General features: G+C 32.2%; 1 protein-coding gene across 1 annotated transcript; it reads right to left on the bottom strand.

Annotated features, from left to right (window-relative positions):
* Positions 1-453: 453 nt before the first annotated feature.
* On the bottom strand, positions 454-3,301 carry LOC145790509 (uncharacterized). Its single transcript, XM_082868464.1, has 2 exons — positions 1,469-3,301; positions 454-771 (listed from the first exon to the last, which is right to left on the bottom strand). The coding sequence occupies exons 1-2, from the start codon at positions 2,543-2,545 to the stop codon at positions 742-744; spliced, it is 1,107 nt and encodes a 368-aa protein (XP_082724590.1). The 5' UTR covers positions 2,546-3,301; the 3' UTR covers positions 454-741.
* Between the last annotated feature and the right edge of the window lie 16,729 nt (positions 3,302-20,030).

The raw sequence follows: 20,030 nt of genomic DNA, 5'->3' as shown, positions 1-20,030 counted from the left end.
TCACTTCTAATACTACAAATATTAAGATTTTTCTCATTTTGAATTCTTTTACAAAGTTTTGAGAAATTATAAAAAGCTTCATTTTTGTGTGCTAAAAATAATACCCATGTATATCTAGTGTAATCATCAACACAAACAAGGGCATAAGATTTTCCTCCTAAACTTAATGTTCTAGATGGTCCGAATAGATCAATATGCAAGAGTTGAAGCGGTCTAGTAGTTGAAACGATATTTTTGGATTTAAAAGAAATTCTAGTTTGTTTTCCAAATTGACATGCATCACAAAGTTTATCTTTTTCAAAAACAATTTTTGGTAAACCTATGACTAACTCATTTTTTGAAAGCTTGGAAATTAAATCAAAATGAGCATGTCCTAATCTTCTATGCCAAAGCCAACCATTATCATTTATAGCAGATAAACATTTAATGTTGAAATGAGAAGATAAATCATGTAAATCAAACACATATACATTCTCATGTCTATAACCTACAAATAAAGTTTTGTTTTCTAAGGTATTTTCAATAGTGCAATGAGTTTTCTCAAAAATAACTCTATAACCTTTATCACATAATTGACTAATACTAAGCAAGTTATGTTTTAAACCTTCAACAAATAAAACATTTTCAATAATAGGAAAGGGATTTTTACCAATACTTCCTACACCAATGATTTTACCCTTGCTATTGTCGCCAAAAGTCACATATCCGCCATCCTTTGGTTGGAGTGTGGCGAACATAGCTTTATTTCCAGTCATGTGCCTCGAACATGCACTGTCGAGATACCATCTATCGTTACTGGATTTTGTCTTGAAACATACCTACAAAAATTTGATTTATCTATTGGTACCCATTTTTTCTTGGGTCCATAAAAGTTAGAATTTGATATCCTTGAGATATCCTTGGGAACCCACATCTTTTTTATTTTAGCAAAAGGATTTCTTTTAATAGGACATGAAGGTGAAATATGACCTTTTGTTCCACAAAAATGACATGTGAGATGAGAGTGATTAGAAGATGCATATACAAAACCATTTTTGGCAGTTTTTACTTTTGAAAAAGGTTTATATCCAATTCCGGCTTTACCAAAAGTACGGTTTTGATTTTTAAGAATTTTATCTAAAGTCTCTCTACCTTGAGTGAACTTTGAAAGAGTAGTTTTCAAGTCTTCAATATTTTCTTTTAAAATAATTTGCTCATTTTTTAAAGACTCGTTTTCTTTTTGCAATACAACTAAATGTTTTTCAGAAATTGAAGACTCTTTTTGAGTTAAAATCTCATTTTCCTTTTTCATTTTCAGGGCTTCATTTTCTAAAACATTTATCTTGGAAGTCAATGATTCATTTTCTTTTGATAAACTTGAAATTACTTTCTTTTGACAATTATTTTTTAAACTAAGTTTCTTAAATTCTGCATGTAATTCATCAAAAGCTAATTGTAATTCATCAAATGTAAAGGATTCGTCATTTACCTCATTTTCATTTCCAAGTGCCATTAAACATAGGTTAGCAACCTCGTTTTTGCAAACTTCGGTTTCTGTATCGCTTTCATCACTATCTTCTCCCCATGCTGCAATCATAGCTTTCTTTTTGTCCTTCTTGAATTTTTTCTTAAGTTCTGGACATTCTGATTTGTAGTGTCCAGGTTTGTTGCATTCATAGCAGGTTACTTCAGATTTTTTGTGATTTTCTCCTCTTTGAAAATCCCTGTTGTTGAAGTCTTTTCTGAAAAAATTTCGTACACCTTGTTTCTTTCTCACAAACCTTTGGAACTTTCTAGTGATGAATGCCATTTCCTCATCCTCATCTGAATCATCTTCCTTATCCTCTTGATGTTTCGAGGTGGATTTGAAAGCTATTCCTTTCTTCTTCTTGTTGTCCTCCTCTTCCTTTCCTTCTTGCATTATGAGCTCATGAGTTAAGAGAGATCCCATTAACTCATCTAGACTTAGCTTTGATAAATCCTTGGCTTCGGTAATGGCAATGACTTTTGTCTCCCAACTTTTTGGCAATGACCTAAGCACTTTTCTTACAATTTCAGCATTAGTATATATTTTGCCAAGAGAAGTTAAACCATTAATAATATCAGTAAAACGAGTAAACATTTGAGGAATAGTTTCATCAGGCTTCATTTTAAAAAGTTCATAATTATGGACTAGCAAACTGACTCTAGATTCTTTAACTTGTTCGGTTCCCTCATGAGTCACTATAAGCTTGTCCCAAATTTCTTTAGCGGTTTTACATGTGGAAATTCTATTGAACTCGTTGGCATCTAAAGCACAGTACAACATGTTTGTAGCTTTGACATTAATTTGGGCCATTCTAGTATCTGATTCATCCCACTCATCTTCAGGTTTTGGTACCCTAAGTCCATCTATAGTTTTGGTAGGAATTTTTGGACCATTACAAATAATTTTCCAACATTCATAATCATTAGATTGAATATGTATGGTCATCCTAGTTTTCCAATAACTAAAATTTGTGCCACTAAATAGAGGTGGCCTATTAGATGCTTGTCCCTCGGGTAAGGAATAACTAGGGGTTGCCATGATCTACTCTGAGACGGTTAAGTCACAAAAACTAGAGTCTAGGCTCTGATACCAATTGTTATCCCAGTTAGGCAACCCAAGAGGGGGGGTGAATTGGGTTATTAAAAATTTCACAATATTAAATATAACACAATATTCAGAATTTGAATAAATAAAAACAAACAGAATAATAATTATCAATATAAAAGTAGAAGAGATAGAGAGAGAAAATCAAACACTGCGATTTATAGTGGTTCGGCACGCCAGGCCTACGTCCACTCCCCAAGGAACCTCCTTGAGAATTTCTTTACTATCAATTGAATAAATACACCACCAAGCTTGTGGATTTGGCACAGGACTTACTCTTATCTATTGAGCCTCACTCAACAATAAATGCCTTACCCTTACAAAATCTCTCACAAAAATAAGGAATAAGAATAAGTGGTAATTGAACCCACTTTTACAATAATTCTCTCACAAAGAGTAGATATGAAAGTGTAAGAACAAAAGCTAGACTTAGATCTGAAAGTGAAAGAGAAGAATACAATTTTGAGCTCACAGAAAATTTTCTCTTCAAGTTCTTGATTTTTTCTCCACATCCAACACCTCTATTTATACACAAAAATATACCCGTTGGACACTCCTTGCTGACGTCATGGCTTACATAAGCACGCTCCTGACGTCATCGCTTACATAAGCACGCTCCTGATGTCATCGCTTACATAAGCAGGCTCTTGATGTCATTGCTTACATAAGCACACTCCTTAAATTTAAATAGTCAGCAAATGATAAGAATTAAAAAGATAAAAATAAGATTGATTTTTTTTCTTCTTGTTTTTTTTCAAACATGGAGCCATCGTTTTTGTAGACAATTTAATACAAAGTTCACAACTTTCAAACAAACAAATAATTTTCTCCATCTAGTTTATAATATATATATATATACATACACATATACATAACTCCATCTTGTTCTTCTTGTTTAATTATAATATGATATAATTAATGTAGTGTAAAAAATTTAATAGCGCACGTGATGTATTCTGCATATAATGTTATATAAGTTCTGATCAAAATTTTGCATACAGAAAAATCTCTATAAATAATATTTATGATGGATCTGAAAATATATGTCATCTTTAAAATATTGTATATGTTGTAAAGATTTTAAACTAAATGTATTTTACCACTCCATATTAATTTTGTCAAAATAAGACAACCCATAAATATCAAATTTGTCAAAATAATACAACCAATCAATCATTTTTGTCAAAATAATATAATTAATCAATTTGTCAAAAGATGAATAGTAATTAACCATATTTTTCAAAAAGTGAATAGTAAAGTTTTTGAAAATATTTAAAATAATCATTTTTGTCAAAATAATATAATTAATCGATTTGTCAAAAGATGAATAGTAATTAACCCTATTTTTCAAAAAGTGAATAGTAAAGTTTTTGAAAATATTTAACATATATATTTTAAAAGATAATATTATTTTATTTAAATAATATTTAACAAATATATATATTTTAAAAAGATAATAATTTGTGTCAAATAATATGTATATTAACTAATATATTTTAGACATCATCAAAATTAAATAATATGATTAACACCAGCTAAGCCCAGTAGCAGTATGTGCTAAAGCATGATACTCTGCTTCAGTTGAAGAACGGGACACAGTGGCGTGTTTCTTGCAGACCAAGAAACCAGATTATCTCCCAAAAACACACAATAACCTCAGATAGACTTTCTATCATGAATATCACCAGCCCAATTAGCATCTGAAAAACCATGAAGATCAAAAGAACTGGGAGTATAGTGCAACCCATGAGGGAGAGTACTCTGCACAAATCTCAGAATCCTTTTAACAGCAGCAAAATGACCCACTGTAGGAGCATGCATGTGCTGACATGCTTGATTGACAGCCAAAGAGAGATCAGGTCGAGTAATTGTAAGATATTGTAAGGCTCCAACAACACTCCTATAAAGAGCAGGGTTATCAAATGGAAGAGAAGCATTTGGAGAAGTGCTGGGCTTGACAGATATAGGAGAGGAACAAGGTTTACAAACAGCAAGACCTGCTTTCAAAAGGATATCCTTGGCATATTTTTGCTGAGACAGAAAATACCCTGTATTGGTAGACTGAACATATATGCTTAGGAAATAGGAAATATTCCCTAATTCCTTCATAGAAAAGACATTACGCATGTGAGTGATAAGTTGCTGAATATGGATAGAATTATTTCCAGTAAGCAAGATATCATCAACATAGATGAGTAAGTAAGTAATTGAGGTAGAAGTTCTCTGAATAAAAAGGGAGGAATCACATTTACTATTGACAAAACCTTGGGAAAGTAAGAAGGTATAAAAGGTGGAATACCATGCTCGTGGAGCTTGTTTGAGCCCATATAAGGCTTTGTGAAGCTTGCAAACATGAGAAGGGAATGAAGTGTCTACAAACCCTGGAGGTTGAAGCATAAACACCTCTTCATCAAGAATGCCATGAAGGAAAGCATTGGAAATATCCAATTGCTTAAGAGACCAGTTATGATGAAGAGCAAGACAAAGCAAAATGCGAATAGTAGGTTGCTTAGCAACGGGGCTAAAGGTTTCATGAAAATCAAGTCCTTCTTGTTGTAAGTACCCTTTGGCCACTAATCGAGCTTTATATCGTGCAATGGATCCATCAGAGTTTCTTTTCACCTTGAAGACTCATTTACACCCAATAGCATTTTTAGTAAGTGGAAGAGAAACTAAGGAGAGAAACTAAGGACCAAGTGTTTTGTTTTTGCAAGGCATGAAATTCTTCAAGCATAGCCTTATGCCAGATGGGTGAAAGTAAGGCCTCTTTATAGGAAGGTGGTTCTGAATCTGAAAAAGAAGCAATAGTCTTAGCAGTAGCTAAACAATGAGGAGATGCAACAGATTTGGATCTAGTAATCATAGAATGGATATTAGAGAAAGTAAAAGGTAAAGGAGGTAGTTAGATGGCAATAGATTGAATAGGAATGGGAGACATTTGAGGAGAAGAAACAAATGGAAGAGAAGCAGAGGAATTCTGATTCTGTATTTGAGGAAGAGAATGTTGGGATTGAGAGAAATTCTGATTCTGGGTCTGAGTATAAGGATGCTGTGACTGAGAGTAATGAGAAGCTGACTGTGAATTCTGCTGATTCTGTGCCTGAGAAGCAGATTGTGAATGCTGCTAATTTTGTGCCTGAATCTGATGTGAATTTTGCTATTGCTGTGCCTGATTCTGGTGTGAATTCTGCTGATGCTGTGCCTGAATCTGATGTGAATTCTGCTGAGAAGCAGACTGTGGAGCATGAATTTGGGGCTGCACTGAAGAAATATGAGAAGAAGAATGTGATGGTGAGGATGAAGGCCAGAAAAAAGAATGTAAATGAGGAATAGAAGGAGCAGGTGAAGAGGAGGAAGCAAAAGGAAATATATGCTCATGAAAGACAACATGTCTAGAGAGATAAACTTTGCCTGAGTTAGGATCAAGACACCTGTAGCCTTTAGCAAAAGGATGGTAGCCAAGAAAGACACATGCCATAGATTTGGGTTGAAGTTTAGTAGACTGATAAGGCTTGAGCCAAGGAAAGCATTGGCAGCCAAAAGTTTTAAAATAGGAATAGTCTGGTATGGATTTAAAAAGAACTTCAAATGGAGACTTGTGATTAAGATTGGAGGATGGTAGTCTGTTAATAAGAAAAGTAGCAACAGCTATGGCATCAAACCAGTAGTGCAAAGGAACAGAAGAATGTTGGAGAAAAGCTGTAGTCGTCTCAGTGATATGTCTGTGTTTCCTCTCAGCAATACCATTCCGAGAAGGAGTACAGGGACAAGAATGCTGATGAATAATTCCTTGAGTAGTCAAATATGTTTTCATTTTGGATGTAAAATATTCTAAGCCTCCATCAGTTCGTAAAATATGCAAAGTAGTGGCAAACTGATTTTCAACATAAGATTTAAACTCCATGAATTTAGCACAAACTTCACTCTTATAAGCCAAAGGATAAAGCTAAGTAAATCTACTAAAATCATCAACAAACAGAACATAATACTTGTAACCAGAACTAGAAGCAAATGGACCCCAAACATCAGTATAGATGAGGGAAAGTGGTGCATTTACAGTAGAATTAGACAAATGAAAAGGAAGCTTATGACTCTTAGCTACACAACAGTCAGTACAATCAGAAGTAGTAGACTTATGATCAGACTTAGAAACAGACAAGTAAGGCATGCGATGATTCATCTTTATGATAGATGGATGGCCTAATCTATTATGCCAAACAGAAGTAGAAACAGGGGCAGCAACATAAGAAGAATTGAGATGATCATGCAACATAGGTGGTGAGATGGCAGCAGCAGAAAGAGATGGATGAAAATGGTATAGGCCATTGATATTAGAACCTTGATGGAGAATTTTCTTCGAAGCCTTGTCCTGAACCACAAATGTAGAATCATCAAAAGTAATGGAACAATTATTATCTTTGGCCAATTTGTGAACAGAAACAAGATTAGAGGAAATAGAAGGAGTATGTAAAACATTGTTCAATCGGAAAGAAAAATGAGTTGTAGGAAGTAATCCATTACCAGTGTGATGAATAGGAACTGTATTACCATCACACCTGATTTGAACAATCTTAGTTTTTCTCATCCTTATCACGGTGCATCATATTCTTCAGGTAGGCTGTTCAAGATTAGAAGCACGAGATCTTCATCATCAATGAATGCAGAGGCAAGAGCTAACTGACTAACTAACTCTTTGATTTTTGTGAGATATGCCTCTATGGAATCAGTTTTTTTGGTAACATTGTTCAGTTTGTTCTTGAGTTGATGCAAATGAGATCGAGAAAGTGCAGTAAACCTTTTGTGCAAAGCACTCCAAACCTCAGAACAACTATGAAGATGAAGAACTGTGGAATAGATTGCAGGTGATAGAGTTGCAGTTATGCAACTAAGAAGATGTGCATCTACAAGTTTTCATTGGAAATAGGCAGGATTATCAACCTCTGATCCAGAATCATCTTTGATTGTGATGGATGGGCAAGGAGAAGTCCCATCAACAATTCCAAGTAAATCAGTAGCTTTCAAAATATTATGAGTTTGATTTTTCCAAATCAGAAAATTTGAAGCATCAAGTTTGACAGTGATAAACGAAGATAGATTGGAAATTAGAAGAGAAAGATTAGAAGGAATTGAAGTCATTGAATTAAATGAAATAGGAAGATGAACACAGATGAGGATTAACTCACAAGAGATTGAAGCTCTGATACCATGTGGAAAGTTATGAAAATTAGAACTCAATACAAAGACTCAACATTAGATATTTTCATTCATTGACGGTTCTCTCACACACTTTCAATTCACTGAAGATAGTATCTATATTTAGAAGTGTAATACAGTCTTCTAGAATCTCTAATAGATTTTGCATATCACAAGTTAGTTACAACTGCCACACATGGACTGTGGACTGCAGAACTACTTTGGCAACTATGGCTGCTTCTGTAACTGTGGCTAAAGTGTGGATTGAGCTGAAGTGACTTGCTTCTGCAACTGTGGCTCAAGTGTGGCTTCTGCAGCTGAACTATATTCAGGCTTTGTTGGCTCTGGCTCAGTAGTCTCAACAAAATACACTCAAAAGTATAATTTTTGTAAAAAAAATCTTTGAAAAATTCACTAAATACAAAAAAAAAAAGAGGAGAAAATTTAATATATTTTTCATATTTTTGTTTATTTATTAATTTTTTAAAATATTTTTTCACAAATATTTTACTTTTTAGATACATCTAAATAAGTTGCATCTAAAAGTTAAAAAAATGCTTAAAATTTTAAAAATATTCACTAAAAACAAAAAAATACTAAAAACAAAAAGCTTAACTTTCAAAAAAACTTAATTTAAAAAACTGAAACCAAACACATTGATAATTTTAAACCCACAAGTCAATTACAATTTTTTTTTATTATCAAAAATAAACTTTATTGATGATAATCAAAGGGATAAATCCATCAATTGGGTGCAAAAAGTATCACGACAAGTTATATGATCCCAACTAGATTGACATTACATAACAAACCAAATCATTTGCTAGCACATCACAGAGTTAGTGAAAAGCCAACAAAACAAACAACATCACGCCGTCTACACAAGTATTACTGAGTCTTATATGATTGAGTTTTTAACAAATTAAAATTGACATATAACTTGTCGTGTAAGTAAAATTAGGTGAGACTTTTCAGACTTTTTTTTTTTTTTTTTTTTGGGTTGAATTTTATGTATAATATTTATATTTGTAAACTTTTTTGTATAGTCGTACGTATAGGGGAATAGTGGACTTTTTATGTTCACGTGTGACTTGTTGCTAAGCTACCATATACCTAAACAAATTCAAAAGCAATAACTATTAATTAGTGCTACAATAATCACATGAAATTGCGGGACACAATTAATCAATTTTTGGATTGAGTTTGATAAAAAAAATTTGAAGTTAGATGGACTGTGGATCTATTGAAGTCTCAATTTCAATTCATTGATGATAATATAATGTCATCTGACTGTAACATGTACTTCTTGTATTTTAGATTTATTGTATAAATAAATAAATAATACTTGCAAAAAAAAGTTTGTTATAAATGATTGTGACAACGTTTTTAAACTTTTTACATGGTTAAATATTTAATTTGATATAATTTTTATAATATCTATGAATTATCTCTTTGGATAAATTTCCAAATTACTAGATTTTTCATGACCATTAAAAGAGGATTGAATGTTAAGAATATATAAATAATATAGTTATCATTATCTCTAATAATTTAAGTTTTTAAATGAGTTAGCAATATAAATTGAGTTGGGATTATTTCAAGTTCAAATCTATACTGAAGAGAATTGTCTAGATTCATTTTTAATAATTTAAATTGTTCATTTTATAAGAAATATTAGATTTCAAAGAACTGTTGGAGCCCAAATTAATGGTGCATAGTCCCACCTTCGGAATTGAACTCCATAGAAAGGCAAATATTTGGATTCAGTGTTCAATTTGAGTCAAAAATTACAATTATTTTTTTTTTCCCAACAATGTTATATATACACATTTTTTATTCCACAATTCTCTTAGTAGGGCTGAGCAAGGAATCCGTGAAATCCGTAATCCGATTCAGTCCAGTCCAATCCGATAGGTTTGGATTGGTTTTTTGAATCCGCGGTTCGGTTCCGGATTGAAGAATTAAAAATCCGTAGTCCACGGATTGGTTCCGGATTGAACCCCACGGTTCCGGATTGGAACCGATCCGGACCGTATACAAATAGTCTATATTTTTATTATACATCCTCCCCCATAGTATCTTCTCTTATTCTATATAAAATCTAAACTCAAACCTAAAATCGTATAATATCTTATTTTATTACTTTTGTTTGTATTTTCTTATGGTTGTTTAAATTCAAGAACAGTATGTCACTATTATAGAAAAACATGTTGCTATTATGGAAATGATATAGCGCTATGTTTATATTTTTATGAAATTAAAGCGTTATATATATATATTTTTGTTATTTAATTATGTGAATCCGTGGTCCTAAACCGATCCAATCCGTATTTAAATGGATTGGTTCGGATTGGTTCCATGATTTAAACGGATTGGATTGGTTCCAATTTTTCAAGAACCGTAGATAACAGATTGGTCCTGGTTTTACCCCAATCCGGTCCAATCCGGACCATGCTCACCCCTATCTCTTAGTGAGGTGACAAGACAAAATATATATAAGGAGAGTTTTAAGAGAATATTTGTATGTGTGTTAACTTTTTAAGTTTTACTTGCCACGTTATTATGGAAATTGTAGAGAAAAAAAATTATGTAGATGAATTATTTATTTATTTATTTATTTTTATGATTAAAAAAAAATCATCTCAATCATTATTACTACTCGGCGTCCCCATTGTCAAAAGGTTAATAATTAATGGCTGTGTAGATAAATGTTGACATTTACAACAAATTGCCTTAGAAATTTGAGGTTCCCTTCCCACAATTTTAAGGCACCCACATCAATTTCTAGCCCCTATTTTGTCGCGAAAGTGTGGACAAGTATGACCTAAAATTAAAAATAAATAAATAAGAAGAAAGAAGAAGAAGAAGAAGGAGAAGGAGGAGAAAGACAAATCAAGGGTAAAAAAGAAGCAAAAAAGAAGAATGCAATAGCGAAATAGTCGTTGCAACTCATTAAAAACAAAAACTTAGCCTTTATCCCCACGCTATTTTTTATCCCCCACACTATGAAAGCATGAAAGTGCAAGAATTTCATTTAAACCAATATCATGTGACAGCCAAGTCTATTCATTTTGATGTGGATAAGTAAGCAATTTTTTGCATCTTAGACAAATACTAATGATGGGTAATGAGCTTGATGGACCTCAACCGCGTTAGCTTGCCGGGTCAAGTAGGGAATCGACCAAAGTCAAAATTGCCAATAAGGGCACTAAGGCTTCTTTTGGATAGAAGGTTAAAAGTCACTTTTTGACTTTTAACTTATTTTGGGTTATATCACCGCTCTATTTTTTTTTTTTTAAAAAAAAAATTAATTTTTAACTAATTTCTTAAAATAACTTTAAGTTGACATACGAAACGATATCCTCTTAAAATTACACCGAAAATCTCGTCCTCCGTAATTTAAGCCAAGAGATTGGCATAATCATGAGGTTAGGGCATTATTACCCCTAGCCAATCGTACGCAACATTCTTATAAAGAACTCACTCACCATAACAAAATGTATGCAATAAAAAACACAAAAATTGTGATATATAAATTTTATTTGAGAAATACTTGACTGTCAAAAAAGGTTTGGCCGAAATACACTGATGTCAAATTCCTTTGTGTCTATTGTAGGACCTTGATTTTGGAATTTGCCACGTAAGATTCACCACCATCAATGGGTGTTATTAATTGTGCGTGTTAGCGCAAAGTTTTTAGTCAATGATGGATGGGAACTGCGGCGAGGTAGCAAACTTTCATGAGAGAGAGAGAGAGAGAGAGAGGGAGAGATAGGATAATTGACTAAAGGATCTTGTAAAACAACAGTTTCATCACTTAAATAAGATGCTGTCATTGTTACTATGGTCCCCAAGAAAGAAATTTGATTGAACCCTAATCACATGGGACGATGGAGATTAATCTTTTTCCTTAGCATATTTCCATTTCATTTAATTAATTAACTAACTGGGTTTTGTTTGCCAACAGGTGGCTCTCATTGATCAATATGGCCGCTTGGTGTAAATTTGAAAATAATTAACTTCCTAAGATTGTCTATGATCCTATGGAAGACAAAATTTAGTTAATTTCACTAGGGTTTCTCAAATTTTAAATTGGTCAATTGTTTAAACAAGGTCAATGCTGTGAAATAACTAACCAATTACTAAAAAATTCAAGTTATAGATTAGCTTCTATAGATTCTTTCATGGTTTGTCTTTTTTTTGGCAAAAAAGAAAAAGGAAATAGAAGTTAATTAAAGCTTAGAAAGCCCAATTCGTTTCTCAAACACCCTTTGTTGGATTCTTTTTTTTTTTTTTTTTTTAAAGACTAGGCATGTACTGAAAGCTTTAGGTTTGCTTGGCATCATTATATTATGATTTATGAAACCTGTGGAAGGGCTATAAACTTGTGAATTTGTTACTACAAATTTTACCTTTAAGTCTCCAAATGAGAGGTCTAGCTAGGATTTGTGCTCCATCATTTAGGTAAGCTGCTAATGTGAAAAGATAACAAGAGGTTAGGGTTCATGCAATGAAGTGTTTAGAAATACCAAATGGGGAAAAAATAAAAGAAAATAATTTGCTCAATTAGACGAGCAAAAAATAACTGAATTTTGGCAAATTGACCAACTTCAGTACTTTCTTTTCTTCATCTTTCTTTATTACTCCTATAAATTTTATCATTTCCAAATTGTGAGAGAAGATTGCCATACATATATGAACAAAAGGAAGGAAGAGTCCTGGAAGTGGAGACTCTACTGGCGAGGCCACCCGACACTTAATTCAGATACCATGTTAGAATTTTGAAGGTATCTAAAGCAAAAGTAATTATAAACTATATAAAATAAGTTTGAGTGACTTTGCAGAGTTGATATTTGACTATTAAATTTTGTAGAGTTACGTCATTAACTCACCTACTTATCACGTGAAAGAAAAAATATGTGACTCATACATATATATATATATATATATAGGTGTAGGACCCAAACACCTCTTTTACATTGTATATAAATAAATTAATATGTAGACAAGTGTGTTATAATATTTCTCGTTCTTGTATCTCAACGGTATGAGCTTTTCTAGCTCATGAATGGAAGTTACTTAGATCAAAACCACCCTAGACAAGAATACAAATTGGGTTCAAATTGAAACCGTTACATATTCTATTTATAAGGGTAACTTAAACTTGTTTCAATACTAGCAATACAAATGAGAAATTTACCTTATTTTTACATATGATGAAAGAAGTACTTATAAATGTTATACCATTATTAGTTCTTTTAAAAGTATGTTGGTTAAGGTTCAATGAACCTAGAGTTTACTTTTGATTTCAAATCTTCATTGAGATCTCGTTACAAGACACAAACCATTGAACTTTCTTCCTCTTGTTTGGTTCATGGATGACATGTAGTAGAATGGGGACCAAGAATCTAACTAGGTTTTGAATAGGTTCATAATTAAGTCTCAAAGTGGAGTAGATATTGCTTAACAACCTTCCGACAATCTCAAACATCGTCTTTCCCACTATACCCGCATAAGAAAGTGAAGAAAGAAAAAGATGCAAGATTGTAAATCGGTTTAAATTGAAAATAATGAAAGTATTTTCAAAAACATGAAACTAGACGTGAAGTTTTTGGCTCTGGTGTAAGTAACATCATTGTTTTTAATTATAACGGAACATTAACATATTTGCACACTTGTGTTTTTTCTTTTTTTTTGGTTGTTGTAATTATTGTGATATCATTTGACTTTTCTTAATATTTATTAAATTATTAATTATTATTTTATTTAAAAACTTAAACTGATGGAAAGTGATAATTTTATTATTTATATTATATTTTCAATAATATTACATAACTAACATATGTGATTGGTAATTGATTCAATATATATATGTATTCAGTAGATAAGTTTGCTACAACCCTAACTTTAAAAGGTTGGTCATCATATCATAAATAAAAAAAATTTAAAAATAAAGGGTGATCATTTGATTCTTTGGAAAAAAGAGAGGATATAGAGTAAAAAATAAATTAACAACTGTTTGGGGTGAGAGATTAAAATGATTTGGAAGTCACATTGATTGGACAAGCAGAGCATATATTGCATACCTTCGGTGGATGGTGAAAGCGATGCACCGCCCAAAATAGTAATCTGTCCACCCACCCGTCCCACACTTTTACCTCAAACCCCCCCTCCTTTCTTCTTTTTTATTAAATAAAAACTACTATGAATCCACTTAAATATTTTAAATTTATTTTGAATAAAAGTTACATAATTGAGATTAATTTATATAATATGAAATCTATATATAGAATAAATTTGAACTATAATATGATAATTTTAAATAATTTATGAGTAGTTAAGCCTAAGTTTATAATATTATCGTTTTTTAATTTTGAAAAAATTATTAAAAAAAAAACCCTCCAATGTTAATACACATTGAGTTTTTAATTTTATTAATTTATTTTTAATCTAAATTATTCCGGTTAAGTAATAATGAAAAAATAATATTCTAATCATTAAACTCAATGGAAATAGACAAACGATTTAAATTAAAAATAAATAAAAAATTTAGGGCCTTAAATTAAAAAAAAATTAAAAATTTTATTTTGTTACAAATTTCAAATCCTGAATTTTTTTTTATAATTTTTTCTTTCTTTCTTTATTATTATTCTTCCTCAATTATTTAAATATGATCAAAGTGAAACTGGCACTTCGAAGCAGAAAGCCTTTTTCTTCTCCCAAGCACTGCATTTTAAAAATTTCTTAATATGATGACGACTTTACACTATAGCCAATAAGTGGATCTATACATATATTTATGATTAATTAACCTTTTCCACTATTTCCTTTTTTGTTTAACTTCTGGACCCAATCTTAACAAGGTGGTGTTTGGTTGGTTAGTTTAATATTGGTTCGTTTCCATAAGCTAAAACAATCATAGCTATATAATGGCCAAGTAAGAAAATCCAATGCGTGTGGAATAGGTTTTTTATTTTATTATATTTTTTTATCTCAGATATGGAATAGTTTTTAATATAGGCCAATATGATATAGGGTTTTATCTGTTCAACATAAATACATTTTCTCATATATTGGAATGAAAATTACATACATATTAGTTAGTTTTGCATGTCTTTGACAATTCATTTGGCGAACAACAACGAAAGTAAGTCGAAAACTTTTTTATTTTTATTTTTATAATCAATGAAAAATAAGCCTAATATAAGGGTTTGATTTCTCTCAAGTTCTCTTAAGTTGACATCTTAATTTGAGAGAGTATTTGGGTTTAGGAGGCTCATTTTTGAACTCATTTTTGTGATTTAAACCGTTAATTTTTTAAGACTTGTTAAGTAGAATATTCATGTAAAAAATCAAAATGACTATCTGTTTGAATTATATTTGTTATAAAAAAAAAATAGATGACAAACATAATTTAAAGAATAGTCATTCATTTTTTATAATACAAATGTAATTGAAATATATAAATACTAATATCTAATCATTTTGATTTTTTACTTAAATACAGTTCAAATTACTGAAGTTTATCCTAAAATGAGTTTATATATTAAGTCTAAACGCTCTTTCAAGTTAAGATGGTCAACTTGAGAAAAGTCCAACCCTTACAAAGTGAATTTTTTTTCTTACTTCTAAAAAATAAATTATTTTTTAAATTAAAATCTTACAATGTGACCACACTATTGCCACAACCATCCCGACCTCCACCACAGCAAGCTTATGTACTTAATTGGAGGTATATATACAAGTAAGAAGGGCCAAACTCTTGACAACCATGGATGAGAGAAATGAAACAAATGGAATACAAGAACAAATGGTTGTTTTGGGAAGCAAGATGATGAGAAAGATCATGTGGTTGGTGTGCAATGGGAATGGAAGGGAAGGGTGGGGGCCCATGTAGATGAACAGTGGAGTCACCTGGGCATGCATGTGAGGAGGGAACATGTAGAGGTGGTAGTAGAAGAAGTAGTAGCTCAGAGACTAGACTAGACTGACGAATCTATATGTATGTAATGTAGTATGCAAGAGAAATATGTAAATAGAAATTTAATTAGGGTTTTGCCATTGGGAGGTTCATAATAGGTGGCGGTGGTTGGCGGGGACTGCCTCCTACATTCGGAACAAGTCATGTTCTTCATCAGTCCCATCTTTTTTATTTATTTTTTTTAGGGGCCAGACTATACCATATAATTTCTGGTCCTAACTAATAATATACATCAGTAGAAATTAGAGGTTACTGAAAAAGAGGGTGAGATTTCAGTTTTAGGTATCATTTAATAACATTGTTATTTTTTATTTATAAATATATGTATATATATTTTGTAGAAAGCAAACGTAAAAAGATTATTTAGTGTGCATAAATATTTTGAAAAATAAATATTTAATGAGTTACTAGAAGTGTTGGTTGGCAGTAGAGAGTGGACAAATTTGATGGCCAGAAGTGGTTGCCAAAGTTAATGGTCGAAGTATTATCAAAAGTTTCATGTAATAACTATCCGATTATTGAAACCAGTTAGAGAATTGTCAAAAAATAGTTAACGCTTGTCATACAATTGCTAGAAAGTCATTGGCGATAAAGGTGTGTGGTGGCTAGAGATGGTGGGAAGAGAAGGCAAACTTATTTTAAATGCATGTGAAAATACTTTTTTTTAAATTAAAAAAAAAATCTTACAATTTTGAAATTAATTTTATTTTAAAAACAAAAGCAATACACGAAACAAATTTTTGTGTCCAGCTTAAAAGAAAATGAAAATGAAAGTAAATACCAAAAATGTTAGTAATAAACAAACAAATCATAATTGATCAAGACCTAAAGTAACTTGGCAAGCCCAAATCACCGAACAACTTTTCATTCGTAGCCTCTCCATCCTAACAAATATTGAAAGCGGTTGATTATATCAACAGTGTTACAGATCAATAAAATATCATATATAAAAATCAAGTAAACATATTTTATCTCAACTACTTATTTGACAATTACATACATTACAAGAATTTTTACTTTTGTCGACTAAATATTTAGTTGTCAAAAGTCAATTTTTAGTTGCCGAAGGGTTTTAGCGACTAAATTTTTTGATCGCAAAATTAGTAGCCGAAGAGTTGTCGGGAAAGCTAATTGGTGACTAAAATGTATTCATTTGCTGACTAAATATTTAGTCGCCAAAAAGTTGAACATTAAATTAAATTAGACCCTTTTCAGCGACCAAACTTTTAGTCGCCTAAAGTCTCACCTTTTTAGCTACTAAAAGTTTAGTCGGTAAAAAGTTCTTTTTTGGCTACTAAAAATTTAGTCGTCGAAAGTCCCCATCTTTGGCTACTAAATGTTTAGTCGGCAAAGAGTTTCTCTTTTGGCTACTAAATATTTGGTTGCCTAAAGTTCTACATTTTTGGCTATTAAAATTTTAGTTGGCAAAAATGTTTTTATAATTTAGTTTTCTGTTTTTAGCTACGAAATATTTTAGTTGCCAAATGTTTGATTTTCTTTTGGCTACTAAAGTTTTAGTCGCCAAATGTCTATTTTTTTTTTTTGGCTACTAAACTTTTAGTCGCTAAATGTCTTTTTTTTTTTTAGGGCTACAAAACTTTTAATCGTCAAATGTCTTTTTTTTTTTTTTGCTATAAAACTTTTAGTCGCCAAATGTCTTTTCCCAATTTCTTTTTAGCTACTAATTGTTTAGTCGCCAATAACATGATATTATGCTTTATCGCGAAATTATAATTTCTCCACAACCTGTCTATATACAATGCAACCTGTAATATGTATAAAAACAAAATGATACATACTATCAATTATTCCACAATCTGCATCCATATACAAAAAATAAATAACATTAAATATCAAAGTCTATACAAATCAATTATTGTCCAAACTAAAATAATAATTCCATACAAAATATATCATACAAAAATCAAAGCCCTCCGTATACAAAAAAATACGTTTACTACCAAGCGAAATTAACCATTTGGCATGGTACAAATTACCATCGTAATCTGTACCACAACAAAAGATGATATATGTATCATGACAAAAGTTTTCTATGGACCATGACAAAACGTCCTATATGTACGCCGACAAATGGTATATATGTGTCATGACAAAAGGTGATCTATGTACCACGACAATCATTATCTGTTGATTGCCAAAAGTTTTCTATATCAGTAATAATGAACTACACAAAAGCTGAAGATAACAAAAGTATTATATTAGTTCTACACAAAAGTAGAAATTCTTCTTCATACACCAATATGGATTATCCACAAGTCCACGCAATAAAGCCATCTATAAAGAAAAACAAAAAACGAAACATTAGAATTGGTTACAAAATATCAATTCAGTCAGCCATATGGAATATGTTCTAACATGCATTTAAGGTAGAACAATCGAGAAATGTCTTATTGGAAATAAAAGAAAGTATAGATATGTATCATGCAATATTTATTCCAACCAACTGCACAAACAATGTAATATATAATTTTTTCATCCTATAAATATATAAAGGCAATTATTAGAATATGTAGATGTTATTTTAATAAAGTTGTTGCTTTTTTGACTAAGTGTTGCAAGTTTTTCGACTAAGTGTAAGGCGTATTCGGGGCTGTTATGAATTTTCGCCCCCCAAAAGCCCTTTTTCGAGTAAATTTAGGGCGTATTCGGCTCTAACATCCAACCTACGGGTCCAAATTACGTTCCGTCAGATCTCACAAGTCCTATTTGTCATGGAGAAGCTATCCGTGTGAGCCACACGGTCGTTCGGGGGCTGTTTTGAATTTTCGCCCCCGAAACGCCCTTTTTCGACTAAGTTTAGGACGTTTTTGGGTCTAACTCCCAACCTACGGGTCCGAATTACGTTCTGTCAGTTCTCACAAGTTCTATTTGTCATGGCGAAGCTATCTGTGTGAGCCACACGGTCGTTCGGGAGCTGTTTTGAATTTCTGCCCCCGAAACGCCCTTTTACGACTAAGTTTAGGGCGTATTCGGCTCTAACTCCCAACCTACGGGTCTGGATTACGTTTTGTCAATTGTCACAAGTCCTATTTGTCATGGAGGAACTGTCCGTATGAGCTACATGATGGTTCGGGGGCTGTTTTGAATTTTCGCCCCCGAAACGTCATTTTTCGACTAAGTTTAGGGCATATTCAGCTCTAACTCCCAACCTATGGGTCCGAATTATGTTCCGTCAGTTCTCACAAGTCCTATTTGTCATGGTGGAACTGTCCGTGTGAGCCACATGGTCGTTCGGGGGCTATTTTGAATTTTTGCCCCCCAAAACGCCCTTTTCCGACTAAGTTTAGGGTGTTTTCGGCTCTAACTCCCAACCTACGGGTCTGAATTACGTTTTGTCAGTTCTCACAAGTCCTATTTGTCATGGAAAAGCTATCCGTGTGAGCCACACGGTAGTTCAGGGGCTGTTTTGAATTCTCGCCCCTAAAAATCCCTTTTTCGACTAAGTTTAAGGCTTATTTGACTCTAACTCCCAACCTACAGGTACGAATTACATTCCGTCAGTTGTCACAAGTCCTATTTGTTATGGGGAAGTTGTCCGTGAGAGCCACACGGTGGTTCGGGGGCTGTTTTGAATTTTCTCTCTCGAAAGCCTTATTTCGACCAAGTTTAGGCCGTATTCAGCTATAACTATGATATAGCCATAGACATTCCTAGTGGGCTGATTAAGTGCCAAATGAGAAGTTAATACATGTGAAATCTGATTCAGAATTTCTGAAAGAAAATTTTCATTCTCCAAGTTAAGGGAGCTCCTAGTTGGTAGTGAAAGCTATAGAGGAAGAGCACCACATAAACAGACAGCTAAATGATTTCTTATCAGAAAGTTGGGTAACATAAAGTAAAAAGTGATTTTAGTTCAAATAAGAATCTTAAAGGAATTATAAAAATAATCAGAACTGACCCAAAAATGCTAAAGAAAGTTGTCAAAGTAAATAGATAAGTTTGAGTAAAAATGAACAAATGCACGAGTGCACAGATTAACTACATGGACCAAACACGTGACAAAGTACATAAACTATCTTCAAAGGCTTCAAAATTGCATATGGTTTATGAAAGATTAATCACAAGGGCCAAACATGTGACGAAGTATCACATAAACTAACTAGCCAATAACAACTATCTTCATTTTCATTTCTCCTTCAGAATGTTTAAGATGATGCAATTGAAATTTAGATTAAGCGACCAAAGTATAAGGTTCTTTTTGTGCCAGCAATGTTGCTTTCCAGT

This window comes from Camellia sinensis, chromosome 1 (assembly GCF_055761805.1).
Source record: "Camellia sinensis isolate YWXY chromosome 1, ASM5576180v1, whole genome shotgun sequence".
Lineage (NCBI taxonomy): Eukaryota > Viridiplantae > Streptophyta > Magnoliopsida > Ericales > Theaceae > Camellia > Camellia sinensis.
The sequence above is the reverse complement of the archived record's forward strand: the minus strand, read 5'-3'. Positions and strand labels throughout refer to the sequence as shown.

Excerpts from the sequence above, each read along its gene's own strand:
- LOC145790509 (XM_082868464.1), bottom strand. The coding sequence starts at position 2,545 with ATGGCAACCCCTAGTTATTCCTTACCCGAGGGACAAGCATCTAATAGG. Across the intron at positions 772-1,468 it reads CACTTGGAAATGAAAATGAG|TGCATGTTCGAGGCACATGA; the intron begins GTAAATGACGAA and ends GTATCTCGACAG.